Below are 17,209 nucleotides of genomic sequence, written 5' to 3'. Positions count from 1 at the left end.
CTAAGCCCGTGCGCCACAACCACTGAGCCTGCGCTCTGGAGCCCGCGAGCAACAACTACTGAAGCCTGCGCTCCACAACTACTGAGGCCGAGCACCTAGAGCGTGTGCTCCACAAAAGGAGAAGCCACTGCAAGGAGAAGCCCGGGCACTGCAACAAAGAGCAGCCCAGCTGGCTGAGTGCAGCAATGAAGACCCAACGCAGCCAAACATAAAATAAATAAAATTTCCCTTCTCAAAAAAAAAATAAGGACAATTATGCACATATGCACATATAGGTGTAGAGAAAAATCATTGTGAGGCTGCCAACTGTTTTTTCTTGGGAAGGATCCTGAAATTTTGGCTTTCCTTTTTTTTTTTTTTTTTCTTTTTGCGGTATGCGGGCCTCTCACTGTTGTGGCCTCTCCCATTGCGGAGCACAGGCTCCGGATGCGCAGGCCCAGCGGCCATGGCTCACGGGCCCAGCCGCTCCACGGAATATGGGATCCTCCCAGACCGGGGCACGAACCCGCATCCCCTGCATCGGCAGGCGGACTCTCAACCACTGCGCCACCAGGGAGGCCCGGCTTTCCTTTTCTATTGTCCTGATATGATGATAAATTTCATGTTCATGAAATCCAAAAGTCAAGGAAACACTGAACTGTAGTCCTGCTCTTCCACCCAATGTTTACTGAACCATCTGCTCTGTGCAGTCACAGCTACAGGCGTCGAGGGTTCAGCAGTGAAAAGACCAGCCGGAAGGCCTTGTATAGTTTAGTAGGGAAGGTCTACATCCCTGAAACGATAACTCAATAGCTTATTGCAGGTGAGGAACGTGTAAGGAAGAGGACAAGGTGACAGGTATACTGCCTAGATGGAAGCTGAGGCCCAGGAAAGCTCAAGGAATAGACTTGGGGAGCACAGACTGCGCGGTCACCTGCGCGACCTCAAACTTAGAGCACTAGGTCCGCGAGCCTCGTAGGTGGGGGAGCGGAGGCGGGGCCGTGTTCCCGGCGTTCTCTTGCCCCGCCCACCCCGCCGCGCCGCCAGACGGCAGAGCGGAGAAGGGGTGGCACGTGAACGGGGCGGGGCGGAGCAGAACGCGCGCGCCTGAGGCTGAGTTTCCGGTCGGAGGCCTTTGCCCAGCGCCCCGCGTCCCTGAGGGGCGGCGGCGCTGGCGGCGGCGGCGGCAGCGGGGGGATCCGGAAGTCAACACCATGTCGAGTCTGCACAAGAGCCGGTAAGGGGCCACTGGGACAGACCAGCCAGGCCCCTCCTGGCCAGGTTGCTCCTTCTGACCTGCGGAGGGGGCGCGCGGATGCGGCCGTGAACCGAGACACCCCCCCCGCCCCTGGCAGAAGGTTTTGGGCGCCCACTTTCCAACCTCTTTGCTGTGGGCCTGAGGGGGGCACGGAGCGTGGACACCTCTCCTGCCCCTCGGTGTCACCCCTTTTCTCTCTGTCTTTCTGTCTCTTCCTCACCCTGGATCCCTTCCCCTGGTGTCTTCCTCTTCCAGGGCCTCGATGCCCGATCTCACCCCCACCTCCTGTCCTTTTTTCCCTTGTTAACCCTTTGCCCCAGTACCCTAGTCTATCCAGATGCTCCCCGTCCCACGTGTCCTTTTCTTACTAGAAATGCTAGAAAACCTGGATTCTCCAGTTTGTTCTCTCCTCAGGCCAAATCCTGCAGCGTTGGCTAATTTTGCTCACTCTTCAGTTTTCCTCCAGGACTTTTTTTTTTAAATTTTATTTTATTTACTTTTTATACATCAGGTTCTTATTAGTTATCTATTTTATATATTAGTGTATATATGTCAATCCCAATCTCCCAATTCATCCCCGTCCCGCCACTTTCCTCCCTTGGTGCAGGACTTGTTTTTTAAACCTTTTGTCCTTGCCTTCGGGCAGGCCCAGAGGTCTTCTAATGGTTATATATTTGAGCTTGGAATGCTGATTACACAGGTCCTTGTCTACAGATCAAATTACTCCTGATTCCTAGGGTTTTTTGAGTTCAGATAGCAGCAGTGTGTTGGGCCTGGCCAGCAGGAAGTGCCCTATAAATGCCAGCTCACTGAATATTAGAATGTGTCTAATTTCATGGTGCTCATTTGAGAACCTCTAGACAAGAATCTCTCTACATTTCTGGGCTTAGAGGAAAAAGTGATCTCTGGTTCTCCAAAGCTGCCTTTGGCCAGGTTTTGCTTGAGCTTTGCCATCTTTATGTCCCGAAGGGGAGGGAGGAACAGGTTGGAGACTGGTGGTGTAAGGGAGCTGGGGGCTTTAGGAGTGGTAGCTAAGCCTGTCATCTTGGGGTTTGGTTGTGCTTCATTTGCCTCCCCCTCCCTCCTTCTAGGATTGCAGATTTCCAGGATGTCCTGAAGGAGCCCACGATTGCCTTGGAAAAGCTTCAGGAACTCAGTTTTAGTGGTAAGAGGCAGCTCTTAGTCTCCAGGGTTTTCCTAGAGCAGCGTTGTGACTAAGATGGAGGGGGAGGTGCCCAAGGCCACACCTGGCCAGTTCTGGGGGCCAGCCTGCCTTTTGGGGCCATCTCCAGCTTCTGTGGAGCTGAACAAACCAGTGACTACCCTGAGCTTGGAGGGGGTTCCTGGAGCAGTGGCGGCCACAGTTAGCATGCCTGTAGGCCTTAGACAGGGTGCTTATTGGCCTATAAATGATGCTGATTGCTTCCTGACAGTAACTGGAGGGCAGAGGGGAGACTTTGTGAGCCGAGGTCAGGTCTTTCCTCATTCCTCAGCAAGCTTCCTGTCTTGTAGAATTTGGTTAGCTGCAGAGTGGTTCCTGCTTCTATCCCTGGCTTAGGATCAAAGCCAACTCAGGCAACAGTGAACTTTGGTTAATGGTAAGATTCCAGCCTTGAGACACTCACTTGAAGGAGCTGAACCCCAGCAGCTTTTGACTTTGCCCTCCGTGGCCTGTTAACTTCTCAGCACAGAGGCTTTTGCTTGTCTTTAAAAATACCCCAAGGTGTTCTGGGTAGCTTCTTGTGACTGCTCTGCCCTTGTAACTTTGTCAGCAAGTAATGCTTGAGTTGCCCCCTTCATCCTCATGCAGATTCTGAGGTGGGGGCATTAACTCCTGTTCACGGTACGGGGGAGATGGTAGCAACAGCTGCTTTAGCGAGGTTCATGACAGTATTTCAGGAGAAGTTTGTCTTTCTGTTCAGGAATGATATTTAGGCCCTGAAGATCTTTTTTTTATTATTATTTTTTAACATCTTTATTGGAATATAATTGCTTTACAGTGGTGTGTTAGTTTCTGCTTTATAACATGGCCCTGAAGATCTTGAGGGGTTTTGGCATCTGTGCTGAGCTGAAGAATCTGCCAGGCCCCAGGGGATGCAGCCTGCTGAGTTGGGCTCTAGAGTCAGACAGACCTTTGTGTGAGTCCTTGATTTCTCTGTCTTTACAGATGAGTTTCTTTATCTATAAGATGGGGACAATGATGCTGATCTTGCCTACTTACTAGGGCTATAATGAGGATTAAGTGAAACAATGTCCGTAAAGCCCAAAACACTTAGCATTCATAGCTTTGTTTATATTCCACAGATACTTACGGACTACCTGTTGTGGGCCATGCCCTGGGCTAGGTACTGGGACTGTAAGACAAATTTGGTCCTCGTCTTTCTGGGGCTTACCCAGTAGTAGGGGTTAAAGATGTTAAATAAATATGCAAATTACATTATACGATCCCATTTGTGGTGGATGTTGTGAAGAAGTGATGGAGCTATTATTTATGTCAAGGGACCTGACTTTGTTTGGGAAGAGATGGTGGTTGGTAAAGGCTGCTCTGAGGAAGAAATATCAAGGATGAGAAGGTGTTATCCTCAAAAGAACATTCCAGACGGGCCACGGAGAGAGAGTACACACAGGATTAGCATCTAGTCTAGTGATCTTTCTGGCAGAAAACCATCCTTGAAGAAGTACTTCTTGTCCACTCCATTCCCTGCCGACTGGCTCCGAGGTGGAGGACTGGGGGGTTCTGGGACTCTGCAGGGGCGTGACCTTTGCCTGCTATGTCCACAGGCATCCCCTGTGAGGGCGGACTGCGGTGCCTCTGCTGGAAGGTGGGTGTGCCTGGGGTGGAGCTTCTGCTCTGCTGAGAGTCCCTGGGTTCCTGCATGGGCTGCCCCCACCCCTGGCCCCTTCCTCCTGTTCTCTGTCTTTCCTTGCTTGTCCCAGGAAGCTTTTCTGGGAAGTTCTGGGTTTTCTGTTTCTCTTGGCGTCCCCTCCAGGATCCCGTTGGGGATGAAACACTTTGTAATGCCAGCGAAGCCCTCTGCTTCCTGGTCCAGACAGCTCAGTGGAAGTGATGCTTATTGGGACAAAAAAAGGCTGCACTTTGCCTAAAGCCTTTTGCTGAGGTGGGAGCAGAACCCCGGTGTCCTGGTTTCCAACCCCTTTGAGCACAGAGTTTTATTATCGTTTGGAAGAGTCTGTGTGAGGAAATGCAGTAGAAAGGGCTGGTTCCGGATGAAGGTGGGGGAAGCCAGTGGGGAGAAAAGGGGAGGCTGCCCCCAGCCCATGCCTGTGTTCCTGGGTTTTATTTTGCCCATCTTGCTGTCTCCGGGCTTTATCAGACGTTTTCTTTGAGGCCTCTCAGCCTCCATCTTCTTCCGGGGTTGGGCTGGGGGAGTCGCCAGAGCTTTGCTCTTCTCTCTCTCTGCAGATTCTCTTGAACTACCTCCCCTTGGAGAGAGCGTCATGGACCTCCATCCTGGCCAAGCAGAGGTGAGACCCTGACAAAGGGGGATGATGGGAGGCCCTTTGTATCAGAGCAGGTGGTGTGAGCCCGGCCCACTTCCTGTTGCTGCTGCTGCGCTCTGGGCTCCCTGGGTGAGACCTTTGGGGACCATCCCTCTCCCTTCTTCTCTCCTACAGGGAGCTGTATTCTCAGTTCCTGAGGGAAATGATCATCCAGCCTGGCATCGCCAAGGCCAACATGGGTGTGTCGAGGGAGGATGTGACCTTTGAGGACCATGTGAGTGGGGTCCACAGTGGGGACCGAGGCTGCAGAGCGGGGAGAGGTGTGGGCTTTGGAGTGGACTAGGTGCCTCATGCCAGAGGCCAGGTGCAGCTGGTCTTGGTCCCCTCTGGCCCTCCCGGTACCTCATTTCTGCTTGTAGCTGCTCAGCCCCCAAAGGCTGTTGTCTCTCCCTGTTCTCCGCAGGCTCTGGGCCCAGTCGGGACCGTAAGCAATGACTGGGGTCACAGGAGCGTGCGTGTGCAGCGCTGAGCCAGGTCCTCCACGTGCATTGTCTCCTTTCCTCCTCACTCCCCTTCCTCGAGGAAGGTTCTGTGATATTATAGTTGAAGGGAGTCAGAGCAGGGCCGGTGGGAGGATAAACTGGCTTTGTGTGGCCTGGAGGAAGCCTCGTTCCAGCCACAAATACCGAGCTCCTCCCTGGTGCTTTGCAGTCGGGAGATGGAGATGGGTTGGACCCAGGCCGATCCTCCAAGGACTGGAATTGGCAACTCAAAGTAGTAATGAGTTAGATTCGAAGAGACCTAATGATACAATATTCGTTCATTCAGCAGGCAAGCGTTTAGTGAGCACCTGTTACATGCAGCATTCTAGAGCTACAGACAGGAAAGACAGAGTCCTTGCTGTGCAGGGAAGTACTCAGAGCGGAGTATGGGGCTCGGCTGCCGGGTGTGGAGTATGATTGTGCTTTGGGAGGCTGCACAAGGCCTGTGCTGCCCCCCAGCTAGCTCACGGGCTGTCTCAGCCACAGCTGGGTCTCTGGTGGAAATGCTGGCTCGGAGGCACTGCTCAGGCCCCCAGACTGGTATCTGTCCCTGGGCTTCTAGCCGGCCGAGGACAGAGCAGCTCATTTTCCCTGACAGCCACTCAACCCTAACCCCGACAGCCGATGGAACACGTACTTCAAGGACAACGAGGTGCTGCTGCAGATCGACAAAGATGTCCGGTGAGCAGGGCGCTGGGCGCTGGGCGCTGGGAGCCGGCCCCTGGGGCTTCTGTGGGATTTCCAGTCCTTCTGCCCTGTCCCTTCCCAGCCCAGGCCCGCAGGGGCATGTTTGAGGAACTGCTGGTGAGTTGTCCTGGTAGCTGAGTCCAGGCCCTAGTGATAGCAGGCCTGGGGTGGGGCTGGTGGTGCGGTGAGTGCCCTGAGTGCCCGGCTCTCCTCTCTCCCTGCCTTAGTTTCAGTTGTAGCCCTGGCGTCTGTGGATTCATCTCTTCCTTCCTTCAGCAAATATTGAGGCCCCGCTACATGGCAGGCTCAACGGCAGGCTGGGCGTTGACCACGGAATAGACAGACATGGCCCCTCTCCTTAAGGAGCCTAGAAGCTGGCAGGGAGGATGGGAAGACGGATGTTCAACAAAACAGACCTTCCGTGTCACTGAAGTTTGTGGAAAATGCTCTAAAGGCAGAGTTCAGGGTGCTTCAGGGCACCCTGAGGTCGGGAAGCCTCGCCTGAGGTGGCTGCTGAGATGGGAGGAGCCGGCACCCTGGGGCAGGAGGGAGGGGAGGGGAGGGCCGTGTGGTGCTGGGCCAGGAGCTGCCGTGGGAGGCCCTGCGAGCCTGCAGAGCTTGGCTGTCTGAGGAGCAGTGCAAAGGCCTGTGTGCCTGCGGCCACCCTGGAGGCAAGCAGGGGTCAGACCATTGCTCCATCCCAGGGATATGGGGCAGGCGTGCAAAGGTTTTAAGTACAGGAGCAACAGGGTCAGAAGTGTGTTTTTTTTTAAACTGTGAGCTACGCTGTGTGCATGTGCGTGCCATTTCTCTTGGTAGAGAAGTGTGGAGACGCCGGCTGTGCTGTCCTGTTGGGTGGGCGAGTCTGGCAGCGGGTGACTCTCCCACAGGGCTGGGTGAGGGGCCGGCAGGCCTGTCTGCAGTGGACCCAGTGGTTAGAGCTTGGGTTCTGAGTCTGCCCGCCTGCTTTCAGTTCTGCCTTCACCATTTGTAGCTGTGTTTCCAGCCCCTCGCCCCCTGGGGCTGCTCCTCTCCTGTGCTCAGTGTGCCCGCAGTGGGACCCCAGCCCTGGGCGGCTCAGCCAGGGGGCAGAACGGGCTCTTGCCTCCTTTCTTCTCAGGCTGGAGCCTCTACTCGCCAGGTGTTTAATAGCCCCATTTAAGTCAGGAACCACGTCTTGAACCCAGTTCTGGGGAAACAGGTTCTTACCCTGGTAGTGATTGTAGCACGTTGTTCAGTGTTTCTAGAGGGCAAGTTTGCAATGTGCTCTATATAAGATCTTTGGAAAATGTGCGTGTACTGCAGTACATATATTTTAAAAACTTGATCACGATCTAGAGCCTGTCTCCCAACTTGCTTTTTTCTCTTGCTCTGTCTCGAGCATCTCCTATGTCAGCTGTGTAATATTCTGTTGTATAATGTGTAACTTAACAAAACCTCTTTTACCATTTTAAGCCACAATGCAGTTGATACGTTTGTACATATGAGATATTTTTGACATGGAAAGACGTTTGTTTTAAGAAGAGTTAAGACCCTAAGGACACTTAAAAATACATATGCGTGTGTGTGTGTGTCTATTTGCAAATACACGTAAGATATATGGGTATGTATACATATACCATGACTATATTGCTTTTGAAATAAAATGTTATTAATTAAAACACACACACACACACATACAAGAGGCTTGGAGGATGCTGGGGCATCTGGCAGCAGGGTGCTGGTGGGATGCCTAAAAATTCCATGCTGAGTAACAGTCCTCCCCTGTTCCCTCTTGACAGAAGGCTGTGCCCAGACATATCCTTCTTCCAGAGGGCCACCGAGTACCCCTGCCTCCTCATCCTGGATCCGCAGAATGAGTTCGAGACCCTTCGTAAGCGGGTGGAACAGACGACACTGAAATCCCAGACGGTGGCCCGGAACCGGAGCGGGGTCACAAATGTGAGAGGCAACCTGGCAGCCCCAGGGATGCCCCGTGATGGCCTTTTCCTTCCTGCTTCTCTTGGACTAGTGGCCACAGGCCACCAGACCCCTGACCGTCTGCCCCGAGAATTACCCAAAGCAGCCTTGGTCCTGCCCAGTCCCCCTCCAGGCTCTCTCTGAAAGTCAGGCATCGAAGGCTGGTGTAATGGGTGTGGGGGAGGGCCCTGCTGTGCAGTGAAGGAGCCACACTTCTGGTCTATGGTGTAGACGGCGCTTGGAAAAGTAACTACCAGTGTGATGAGAAAGTGCGGTGGGAACAGTGATGGGGGGAGCCCACCTGGTCTGGGCATCAGGGAAGACTTCCCTGAGGAAGTGACATTTAAGCTGAGGCTCCAAGGATGAAGAGGAAAGAGACTTCCAGGTGGAGAGGATGGCATGTGTGGACGTCCTCAGGCCGGAGAGAGCTGGGTGTGTTCAAGGAAGGGAGTCCAGCATGAGGTGGGGTGGGGCGGGGTCGGTGGGGGGGTCAGGGGGGAGGGCTGCTGGAGGATGCTGGAGAGGTGAGTGGTGGTGAGGCCAGTGGGGCCTTTATCCTGAGGGCTGGGGACCCCTGCACCATTCTAAGAGCAGGGATGTGATTTAAGTCTGCCTTTATGCAAGATTTGACTGGTGGGGGCAGGAATGGAGGTGGAGAGGCTGCCTGGGAGGCAGCTGAGGTGTCCAGGCAAGGGTGGGTGGGGCTGGGGGCTGGTGTGAGAGACCTAGGAGAAAAGAATGATAGGTGTTGTGTTGGCCAGGTGATGCTGAGTGTTTGAACCTCAGTCTTCTAGCAGATTCCTGTGATTCTGAGAAGCTGCTTATAGCTAAACAAGTATGTTGTCTTGTTCCTTAATTTACACCTCCTCCTTTGGCACCTGGAGCTTTGACTTGTTCCTCAAAAATTTTCGCTGTCTTCCAACAATGGAAAAATCCTCTGGAACCTCCAACAAGCTAAGCTCGTTTCTCCCAAGTGGAGTGACCGATCAGGGCTTTGTGTTTCTAGGAGAGTAGCCGTTTTCCACCACAGGGGTGACGGGGCCGTTCTGGCTGATCCCCGGGTTCCACGTGCTGGGTGTGTCAGGAGGTGCCAAATGCTTGGCTAAATGGCCCCGTGGCTGGCTAGGTTGGTGGCCCTCCTGCTTGGCTGCTGATGTCTGGCTGCATGGCAAGATGGGGACCCGGCTTCTGTCATTCATTTTACTACAGTAATTGGTGGCTGAGAACGGATTTTAGGTTTGGACCTGGTCCTGGTGATAGAGAACCGGACCGCAAGCTCCATCGCTAGACCTTTGGACCAGTGGCTGGGCAGTTTGAGTTTAAGCGGACTGTTTGACCCTGGACAACTAACACCAGACTCACCTTCCTGGGCCTCCGCCTCTTCTTCTGTAAACTGGGTGTAATCATTTCCGCCCTGTCTGGCTTTTGAATTGCCCAGAAGGTGAAATGAGGTCATGGCTGTGCAGATTCTTGGAAAGCAGTGGGCACTCTCTGAGGCCTGGACCTCGGGTTCTAGAGTGAGCTGGCCTGGGCTCACTTTAATGCGAGATGTCTGATGAGTGGCCTAACATTTCTGAGCCTCAGTTTCCTCATCTTGAAAATGATGTTGAGAGAGTATCCTAGGCTGTTCAGGGCATTAAAAAGGAAGGCTTGTGGAGCTCTGTTTTGCAATAGAACACTCTGGGTAAACATTAGTGAAGTGTGTGTCTGTGTGCACATGTACACGCATGTATATGTGTATACACGTGTATATATAGTGGAAAAGGGAGTTTCCTGTTTCCAGGACCCTGGGCTTCCAGGGCAGCTTCATGCTCTGTCCCTGCATGGGTGTGCCTGTGGCTCTCATACAGTTAACCCCAGGCACCTGAACCTTTACGAAGCTCCCAGGGGATCCTGATGTTGGGGACCTGTGCTCCGTTGCATGAGTTTTCAGCGGGGATCATCACCTCTTCGTTCATCTCCCAACTTTTTCTTATGAAAATTTTGAAACATTCAGAAAAGTTGAAAGAAGAGTACAGTGCACACCTATATACTTTCCACCTGAATTCAACAGTTGTTAACCTTTGGCCATGTTTGTGTGTGTGTCATATATAGACAGACGTCCTGACCCTTTACGTCCAAGTACTTCAGCAGGCATCCCGTGAGAATAAGGGCATCCTCCTCACCATTGTCTCATCTACGGAGATTAGCCATAATCTGTAATGAGACCTCACACCCAGTCCGGGATCGGGTGTCCTCAGTCGTACTAAGAATATTTTCGTTGTTTTAAATCCAGACCAGCACCTCTTCAGGGTTTATGCGTTGCATTAGGATGTTACGTTTCTTTAGTGTCTTCATCTGGCTTCACTCCCTGCTGCTCAACATTTGGCTTTTTGAAGAGTCTTAACCAGTTGTCTGTTTTTGATATATTTTTATATTTTTTAAGTTTTTTTTTTAATTGAAGTATAACTTACAATAAATGCACAAATCTTAGGTATACAACTAGATGAACTTTTTCTTATGTATACACCCATGTAACTGCCAACCAGATCAAGACATGGAACATTCCCATCATCCAGAAAGTTCCCTCATGCCCCTTCCTAGTCAGTACGCCTTCCCTCAGAGGTAAGCACTATTCCTGACCTTTATCACCATAAGTTAGATTGCAGTCCATCTGGCTTGCAGAATGTCGCACATTCTGGATTTGTCTGCTTGTTCCCGGTGGTGGTGGACGCGTTCCTCTGTGCCCTGGGTTGCCCATGAGATGGAAGCTAGGTTTTGGCTTGAGGGTGAACATAAGCAGTGAGAACATGCTGTCGGTAGTGCCACCCTCCTTAACGGGCTGCTTTTCTCCCCCAGATGAGTTCCCCGCACAAGAACGCGGCACCCTCATCCGTGAACGAGTATCAGGTGCTGCCCAACGGCTGTGAGGCCCACTGGGAGGTGGTGGAGCGGATTCTGTTCATCTACGCCAAGCTCAACCCTGGCATCGCTTACGTGCAGGGCATGAATGAGATCGTGGGGCCCCTGTACTACACCTTTGCCACCGACCCCAACAGCGAGTGGAAGGGTAGATAAACGGGCTCCAGGCTAATGGGCTTTATTGTATCAAGCTGTGAAGCTCACTTCCCTCTTTTGGGCCTTCATTTTCTGTCAGATAATGGGGCTGGCCTGGATCATACCTGAGATCTTTTCTGGCTTGAACTTTCTAGAATGTTAGATGTTTACTGATCTCTTGCTATCTGTAACTGAATTTCTGGTAGAGGAGATGAGCTGTATATACAGGAAGCTGAATGATAGAAAGGATTTAGGAAAATCATGATTTGAAAAAATGTCAGCAGAAGAGCACGTAATCATTCGCTTAGCTCGTGTACAGCATTGTCAGGTGTGAGAAGAAGGAAGTGATGTCCTTAGTCTGGGGGTGGCCACGGACAGAGGAGGGGCGCAGCCTGACCAAGGTGGGGTGACTTGGTGAGGCTCAGAGGGGAGGGGGTCTCACGTAGCTGAGCGGTGGGGTGGGACACGGGAGGGTGCCAGTTCTCTCACGGCTGCCCTCACCCTGCCCGTCTCTCCCAGAGCACGCTGAGGCGGACACCTTTTTCTGCTTCACCAACCTCATGGCTGAGATCCGGGACAACTTCATCAAGAGCCTTGACGACTCACAGTGTGGCATCACCTACAAGATGGAAAAGGTGTACTCCACCCTGAAGGATAAGGACATGGAACTCTACCTGAAACTGGTGAGGACCCCCAGCACCACACGGGCCAGGGCAGACAGAAAGGGGAGGAGGACGGCAGGCTCCTGAGCACCCCAGGCCCAGGATGAGGACTGGCTTGAGTCTGGGGATTGGAAGTGGCTGCTGCTGCCAGGGAGTGCTGAGCCAGGTACCGAGGCGGGGCCGGGTGACCTGGGCAGCAGGTGGTGGGAGCCTAGCGGGCTGGGGGTGGGGGAGGTGGATACAGTGCCCCGTGTGCCGGGCGCAGTGTAGGGCCTTTACTGTGCGCTGTTAGTTCAGCCTGTTAGTCCTCCAAGAAAGGAAGTATGAACTTCATGTTTAAAAAGTAGTGGAGTGGCATTCCATGTTTATTTCAGGAAACAGTTCAGTAAAAAGGTTATTTACTTATAAACAAAACAAGTTTCATGAACAAGAAGATATATATAAACATTTCTTTTTAAACAAATGTGGAATCATGTCTTGCTGTTTTGTAACACGTTTTTTCGGTCAGTAGTAGTCACTGTGGCTGACCAGAGGACTCGTCTCCATTGGGAATAATTGCCTTGCAGGGTTGCTGTACGGAGTAAATAAGTGAGAGATTTACCATGTTAAGCACAAGGCCAGACACGTAATGAGTGCCCAATAATGGTTTCTCTGTCCATAAATCCAAAGTTGTAATCTGTGTAGTGTACTTATTAATCTAAGGAGCTGATGTAAAAGTTTGGGTATCTGGCTTCTCTCACAAAACATCAGACGATCTGACCGCATTGGCTGGCAGCAAGCCGGAGCTGCCCTTCTCACTGAGCGAGGCTCCCTGGGCAGCCCCGTGCCATCGCCGCCTCAGTGTGCCTGGCGCTCACGCCTGGCCTGCTGCTTATATGAGTTCATGTCTAATAGGTTGCATGGTGTTCCGTGGCAACCAGCCAACACGGATTCTTGCACCCACCCTGCACCTCTGTCTCCCCAGCAAGAGCAGAACATCAAGCCCCAGTTCTTTGCCTTCCGCTGGCTGACACTGCTGCTGTCCCAGGAGTTTTTGCTGCCTGATGTCATCCGGATCTGGGACTCCCTGTTTGCCGACAACAGCCGCTTTGACTTCCTCCTTCTGGTCTGCTGCGCCATGCTCATGTGAGTGTGGCCGCGAGCAGGGGGTGGGCAGGGCCTGCTCTTGGGGGGCTGGTGAGAGCTTCTGGGATTCTCAGGCGAGCATCAAACCAAACTTGCTGCGGGTGTGGTGGGGCGGCAGGCGGCAGGCCTGCACTCAGAGTGGCCCAGGGGCCCAGCGCTTTTGTTGCTTGTTTTTCTTAGACTGATCCGGGAGCACTTGCTGGAAGGAGACTTTACCATAAACATGCGGCTCCTGCAGGTAATGCAGTTTGGAGGGGCAGGCTCAGTCTTTAACAGACACCGCAGGCGGCCGCCCCATGCCAGCTGCTGTGAGGGGCTGCGTCAAGATCAGGAGAGGGTAGCAGGGCTTGAGAGTCTGAGGCAGATCTGTGTTTGGATCTGGCTTTGCCACTGACCTTGAGTGTGGTGTGGCCTTGAGTGAATGACTTGGCTTCTTTGAACCAAGCTGGTTCAGAGAAGCCAAGTCATTCACTCAAGGCTGCAACTTATTACCCAGTATGTGGTAATAATGCCTGTTGGTAATCGTGCTCAGACCGGGGGAAGGAAAGTGTGGGCCTTAGTGGTTAAGAACATGGGCTTGAGAGTCAGATGATTTTGGTTCTCCCGTGCTAGTCATGCGACCTAAGCTAAGTGGCAACCTCTCTAGGCCTTAATTTCTTTGCCAACGCCTGGCCTGGGGTTGGTTTTCAATAACTTCATTGACTAGATCTGTAAAACGGGCAGATTCACAGTAAGCCCTCATCGGGCTGTTGAGGTGACCCAGTGAGCTAGTCCATGGACAGTGTCCGGCCCTGTTCCAGGCTCATTGTCAGTGGAGGTCAGGGTTCCATGGCAGGAGTGGGGAGAGGTGAAGCAGGTGGCCCTTGTCCTAGGGGAGGGGCTGTGACACCTTTTGGGTGGTGACTGGTTGGGTTGGTTAAGTTACTGCTGCAGTGGGTGTAGTATAGCTCCGGGCAAGGTTTGGGCAGCCTGGGGCTATCCTGTGCTCCCTATCCCTTAGACCCGGGGTCCAGCATGGTGGCAGGTCTACTGGAGAGGGCCGGGGGCAGCAGAGGTGGTGAAGGGTGAGCTGAACTCTCAAGCATACTGCTGGCCTTTCCCCTGCCCAGGATTACCCCATCACAGACGTCTGCCAGATCCTACAGAAAGCCAAGGAACTCCAAGACTCACAGTAGCCTGGCGGCAAGAGGCCCAGGTTTGGGAGTGAAGCCACCGCCGACCCCTGTGCCCTGGCTTCTGGGACCTGCAGGAGCCCGTGGGGTCCCAGCCAGCGGGGCCGCTGCAGGATCAGCCCTCTCCAGGCCTCTCACCCCGGCCGCTCCCACGGGGGCCCGCTGTGCCCTGCTCCTTCCCCACTCCACCCCTTCAACCCTGGACCCTTCGCCCAGGCTGCTGAGCAGGGCAGGAGCTTGTGAGGTGGTGTCCCGGGGCTGGGGCAGATGCGGGCCCTGGGGGCGGGCAGGGGCCCTTCCCTGCCTCTGCTCTGCTGCTCTCTTCCTGCTCTCCTGCTCCATCTTCTGGCTGGTCGGGGAGGTGCTTGGCAAATGAGCCAGAAACCACTTCTGGAGGTTGGTGCTCTGCCTTCTCCACAGGGAAGGTGACACCGTGAAGGAGCTAAGAGGCTGCCAGGCCCAGGTCTCACCCTCTGTCTCTTTGCCACGGGGTGTGTGTGTGGTGTGTGGTGTGTGTGTGTGTGTGTGTGTAGTTGTGGGTTGCTGTGTATGTCTTTTAATCCCCCTCGCGTGCGCTTCTCTTCCGTCTGTGTGTGTTTCCATGTGTATGGAGGGAGGTGACTCCCTCTTGGTCTTTGCTTCTCCTTGTCTGTCTCTGCCTCCGTCTCCCTCTCTCTCCTTCCACCTCTTTCACTGAGGGTGTGTGGCTCTCACTCTGGCCGCCCCCCTCTCCGTTGCTCGCTCTCTCCCCTCTCTTTGGGCCGCCTTATCCCCAGCCTCTCCCCCACCCTCCTTGCTATGCCCAAGGACCCTGGAGACAGAATGAAGAGTCAGGCTCAGCCAGGCTCCTGGAGGTCAGCCCTGACCTTCGCAGCCTGTTCCCATCTCCCAGCTCTAGGCTCCCAGGGCCCCCAGTCCACAGTGCCTCACTCGAGGGCCCTGAACCCTTGCCCCACTGCAGGATTCTTGGAAACCCAGAGTTGTTGAGAATTAATAGCCCACGAAGCTTTGAGCCTCACCCACCTGCCCAGGGAGGGAGGGGGAAGGAGAGGGAGAGCTGGGTCTTCCAGAGGTTCCCCCAAAGGTCCTTCTCTCCCCAAAGAAAAAGGACATTAAGGTTGGGATCCAGGTGCTTCTGAGATGTAGTCATTCCCATGGCTTCCAGGTGCTGGCCCAGGGCAGGCGAGTCCCATAAAGGGCAGTGGGATCAAAGGGAGCCTCTCTGGGCCAGGCGTGGCCAAGCTCAAAGGCCTGGGTCCTGTCAGGGCCAGTAGAGCCATGTCTCCCTCAGGCAGGGGAGCTGAAGGAGGTGCAGGCCCTTCTCCGGTCACCTGCTCGGGCTGCTCCCAGGATGTGGGGCACATGTGTACTGAGTAGGAGCAGCCGGCTCCTCCCACGCTGGGCTGTGGGACTAGTGGGCCTATTCTGACCAAGGCCCTCCCTCCTTTTGTGAGGAGGCAGCTGGTTTGCATCTGGAAGGTTGGGTAACGTAGCACGGGTCCTCTTCATCTCCCCAGGCTGGCCAGCAGGGACCCTCAGGCCCCCCGGAAACTTCCTTAGCCTGACAGCCAGGACTTGTGGCTATGGGCCGGGGACAGCTTCCTCAAGGAGGCGCCTTTCCGGGCTGTCCCTTGGATGCTTCTAGGACTCCATACACTTGCCTTTTTCCTCCTCCTCTCCCAGCACAGTATTTGGGAGATTTTTACTATTTATTCAGACTCCTGGTTATTTATTGCAGATTGGCAAGTGCTTGATTTGGGGATGAAGGGTAGGGCTGGAATGGTGGAAACCAGCTGGAGTCATGGTCTTCCTGACCTTCCAAAGTCAGTCAACATCCTCTCCGCCTGCCTCTGGGACCTTCCTGGTTTTCCAGCAGGTCCTGGCTGGGAGGGCCCTGAGCTCTATAATAGAACTGGGTGTAAGGGAGACAAGAGAGTTGGTATCCTTGCCAGCCTCCAAGACACGGGCATGGGCTGCTTCCCAGCAGCCTGGCTCACCCTCTTCCCAGAACTTGTTGGGTTGGTTAAGTTACTGCTGCAGTGGGTGTAGTATGCAGTGGTTCAGTCACAACTTGATCCCTTCACAGCCTGTCGCTTGGGCCACAGCCTGGGTCCCAGCAGACACTGCCCAGGACACCTGATCCATTGCCTCTTCCCTGTCCCTCTGCCTTCCCTCCTGGGACCATACTAGAATCACTGCATCTCATTTGCCTCAGTGGCAGACCTGGGTCCAGTGCCCTCTCCTTGACCTTGTGATGAAGGTCAAAAGAGCACAGGGACCACGTCCAGGTTAGACTGAGCTCGCCAATGGGAGGACCTGCCCTTGGCAATTCTCCCTCCCCAGACTCAAGGGAGGTCGCCAGAGAGCTAGAGACCCTGAGGCTTCCTGCTTGGGAAACTGCCCCCAGGACTTTGGACACTTAGAGAATGGGCTGTATGAATTCAGCAGGTCTCATTCCAAGGGTCAGAATGTTAGTCTGCTTTTGTTTTTTCATCTGTTTCGTTCTTTGAATCAATGCTGTTGATGACAAGTTGTCTTTAATAAATCATGTGTTCTTTGCAGTGGGCATTGGTTCTGTGAGGGGCTGAAACCTTCAAGTCTTCTGAGCAGGAAAAACGTTTGAGCAAAGATGGAGTCAGGAAGCTCTTAGAATGGTCAAAGGAAAAGGTTAGGAAGTTGTTGGAAGAGCCTATTCAACTCTTCTTTAACAACTGCAATTTGCAGTTGTAGGGAGGAGAGAGTGTGCACTGGGGCAGAAGGTATTACTACATTATGATTTCATAGCAAGTTTTTTTTTGTTTTGTTTTTTTTTGCGGTACGCGGGCCTCTCACTGCTGTGGCCTCTCCCGTTGCTGAGCACAGGCTCCGGACGCACAGGCTCAGCGGCCATGGCTCACGGCCCAGCCGCTCCGCGGCATGTGGGATCTTCCCGGACCAGGGCTCGAACCTGCATCCCCTGCATTCGCAGGCAGATTCTCAACCACTGCGCCACCAGGGAAGCCGCAAGTTATTTTTTAGATTGAGAAAATTTTGGAATTCAACAAGTTGTTCACAGCCCACAATCTGGAGAAAATCACCGATAACATGTTGGTCTTTTCTTCGTTGATGTAATTACTATTATATAATTGTCATTTTCTTGATACAGAGTTTTGTGTATTGTCTTTCCCTTCACGATAGGTGGTTGAGCAAGTTGCTGTATGATTTTAAAATATTTTTATGGTCTAGATACTATTCTATCTAATGTGCTAAAAATGTCTGGAACCATTGCCTATTTCCGAATATATTTCTTATTCCCCGGCCTCTATTATAAGTAATACGGTGGGGAAT

The 17,209-nt window shown here is 53.2% G+C and overlaps 1 protein-coding gene across 1 annotated transcript; it reads left to right on the top strand.

Moving 5' to 3' along the window:
* Positions 1 to 1,052: 1,052 nt before the first annotated feature.
* TBC1D13 (TBC1 domain family member 13) lies at positions 1,053 to 16,443 on the top strand. Its single transcript, XM_081238227.1, has 12 exons — positions 1,053 to 1,216; positions 2,329 to 2,402; positions 4,019 to 4,059; positions 4,662 to 4,723; positions 4,874 to 4,973; positions 5,840 to 5,922; positions 7,710 to 7,869; positions 10,726 to 10,936; positions 11,443 to 11,606; positions 12,550 to 12,710; positions 12,891 to 12,948; positions 13,820 to 16,443. Exons 1-12 carry the CDS (start codon positions 1,194 to 1,196, stop codon positions 13,883 to 13,885), a joined length of 1,203 nt encoding a protein of 400 aa, XP_081094353.1. The 5' UTR covers positions 1,053 to 1,193; the 3' UTR covers positions 13,886 to 16,443.
* Positions 16,444 to 17,209: the final 766 nt, after the last annotated feature.

This window comes from Mesoplodon bidens, assembly GCF_964165515.1.
Source record: "Mesoplodon bidens genome assembly, chromosome: 6".
Lineage (NCBI taxonomy): Eukaryota > Metazoa > Chordata > Mammalia > Artiodactyla > Ziphiidae > Mesoplodon > Mesoplodon bidens.
Note: the sequence above shows the minus strand (reverse complement) of the source record. Positions and strands in the feature narration are given on the sequence as shown.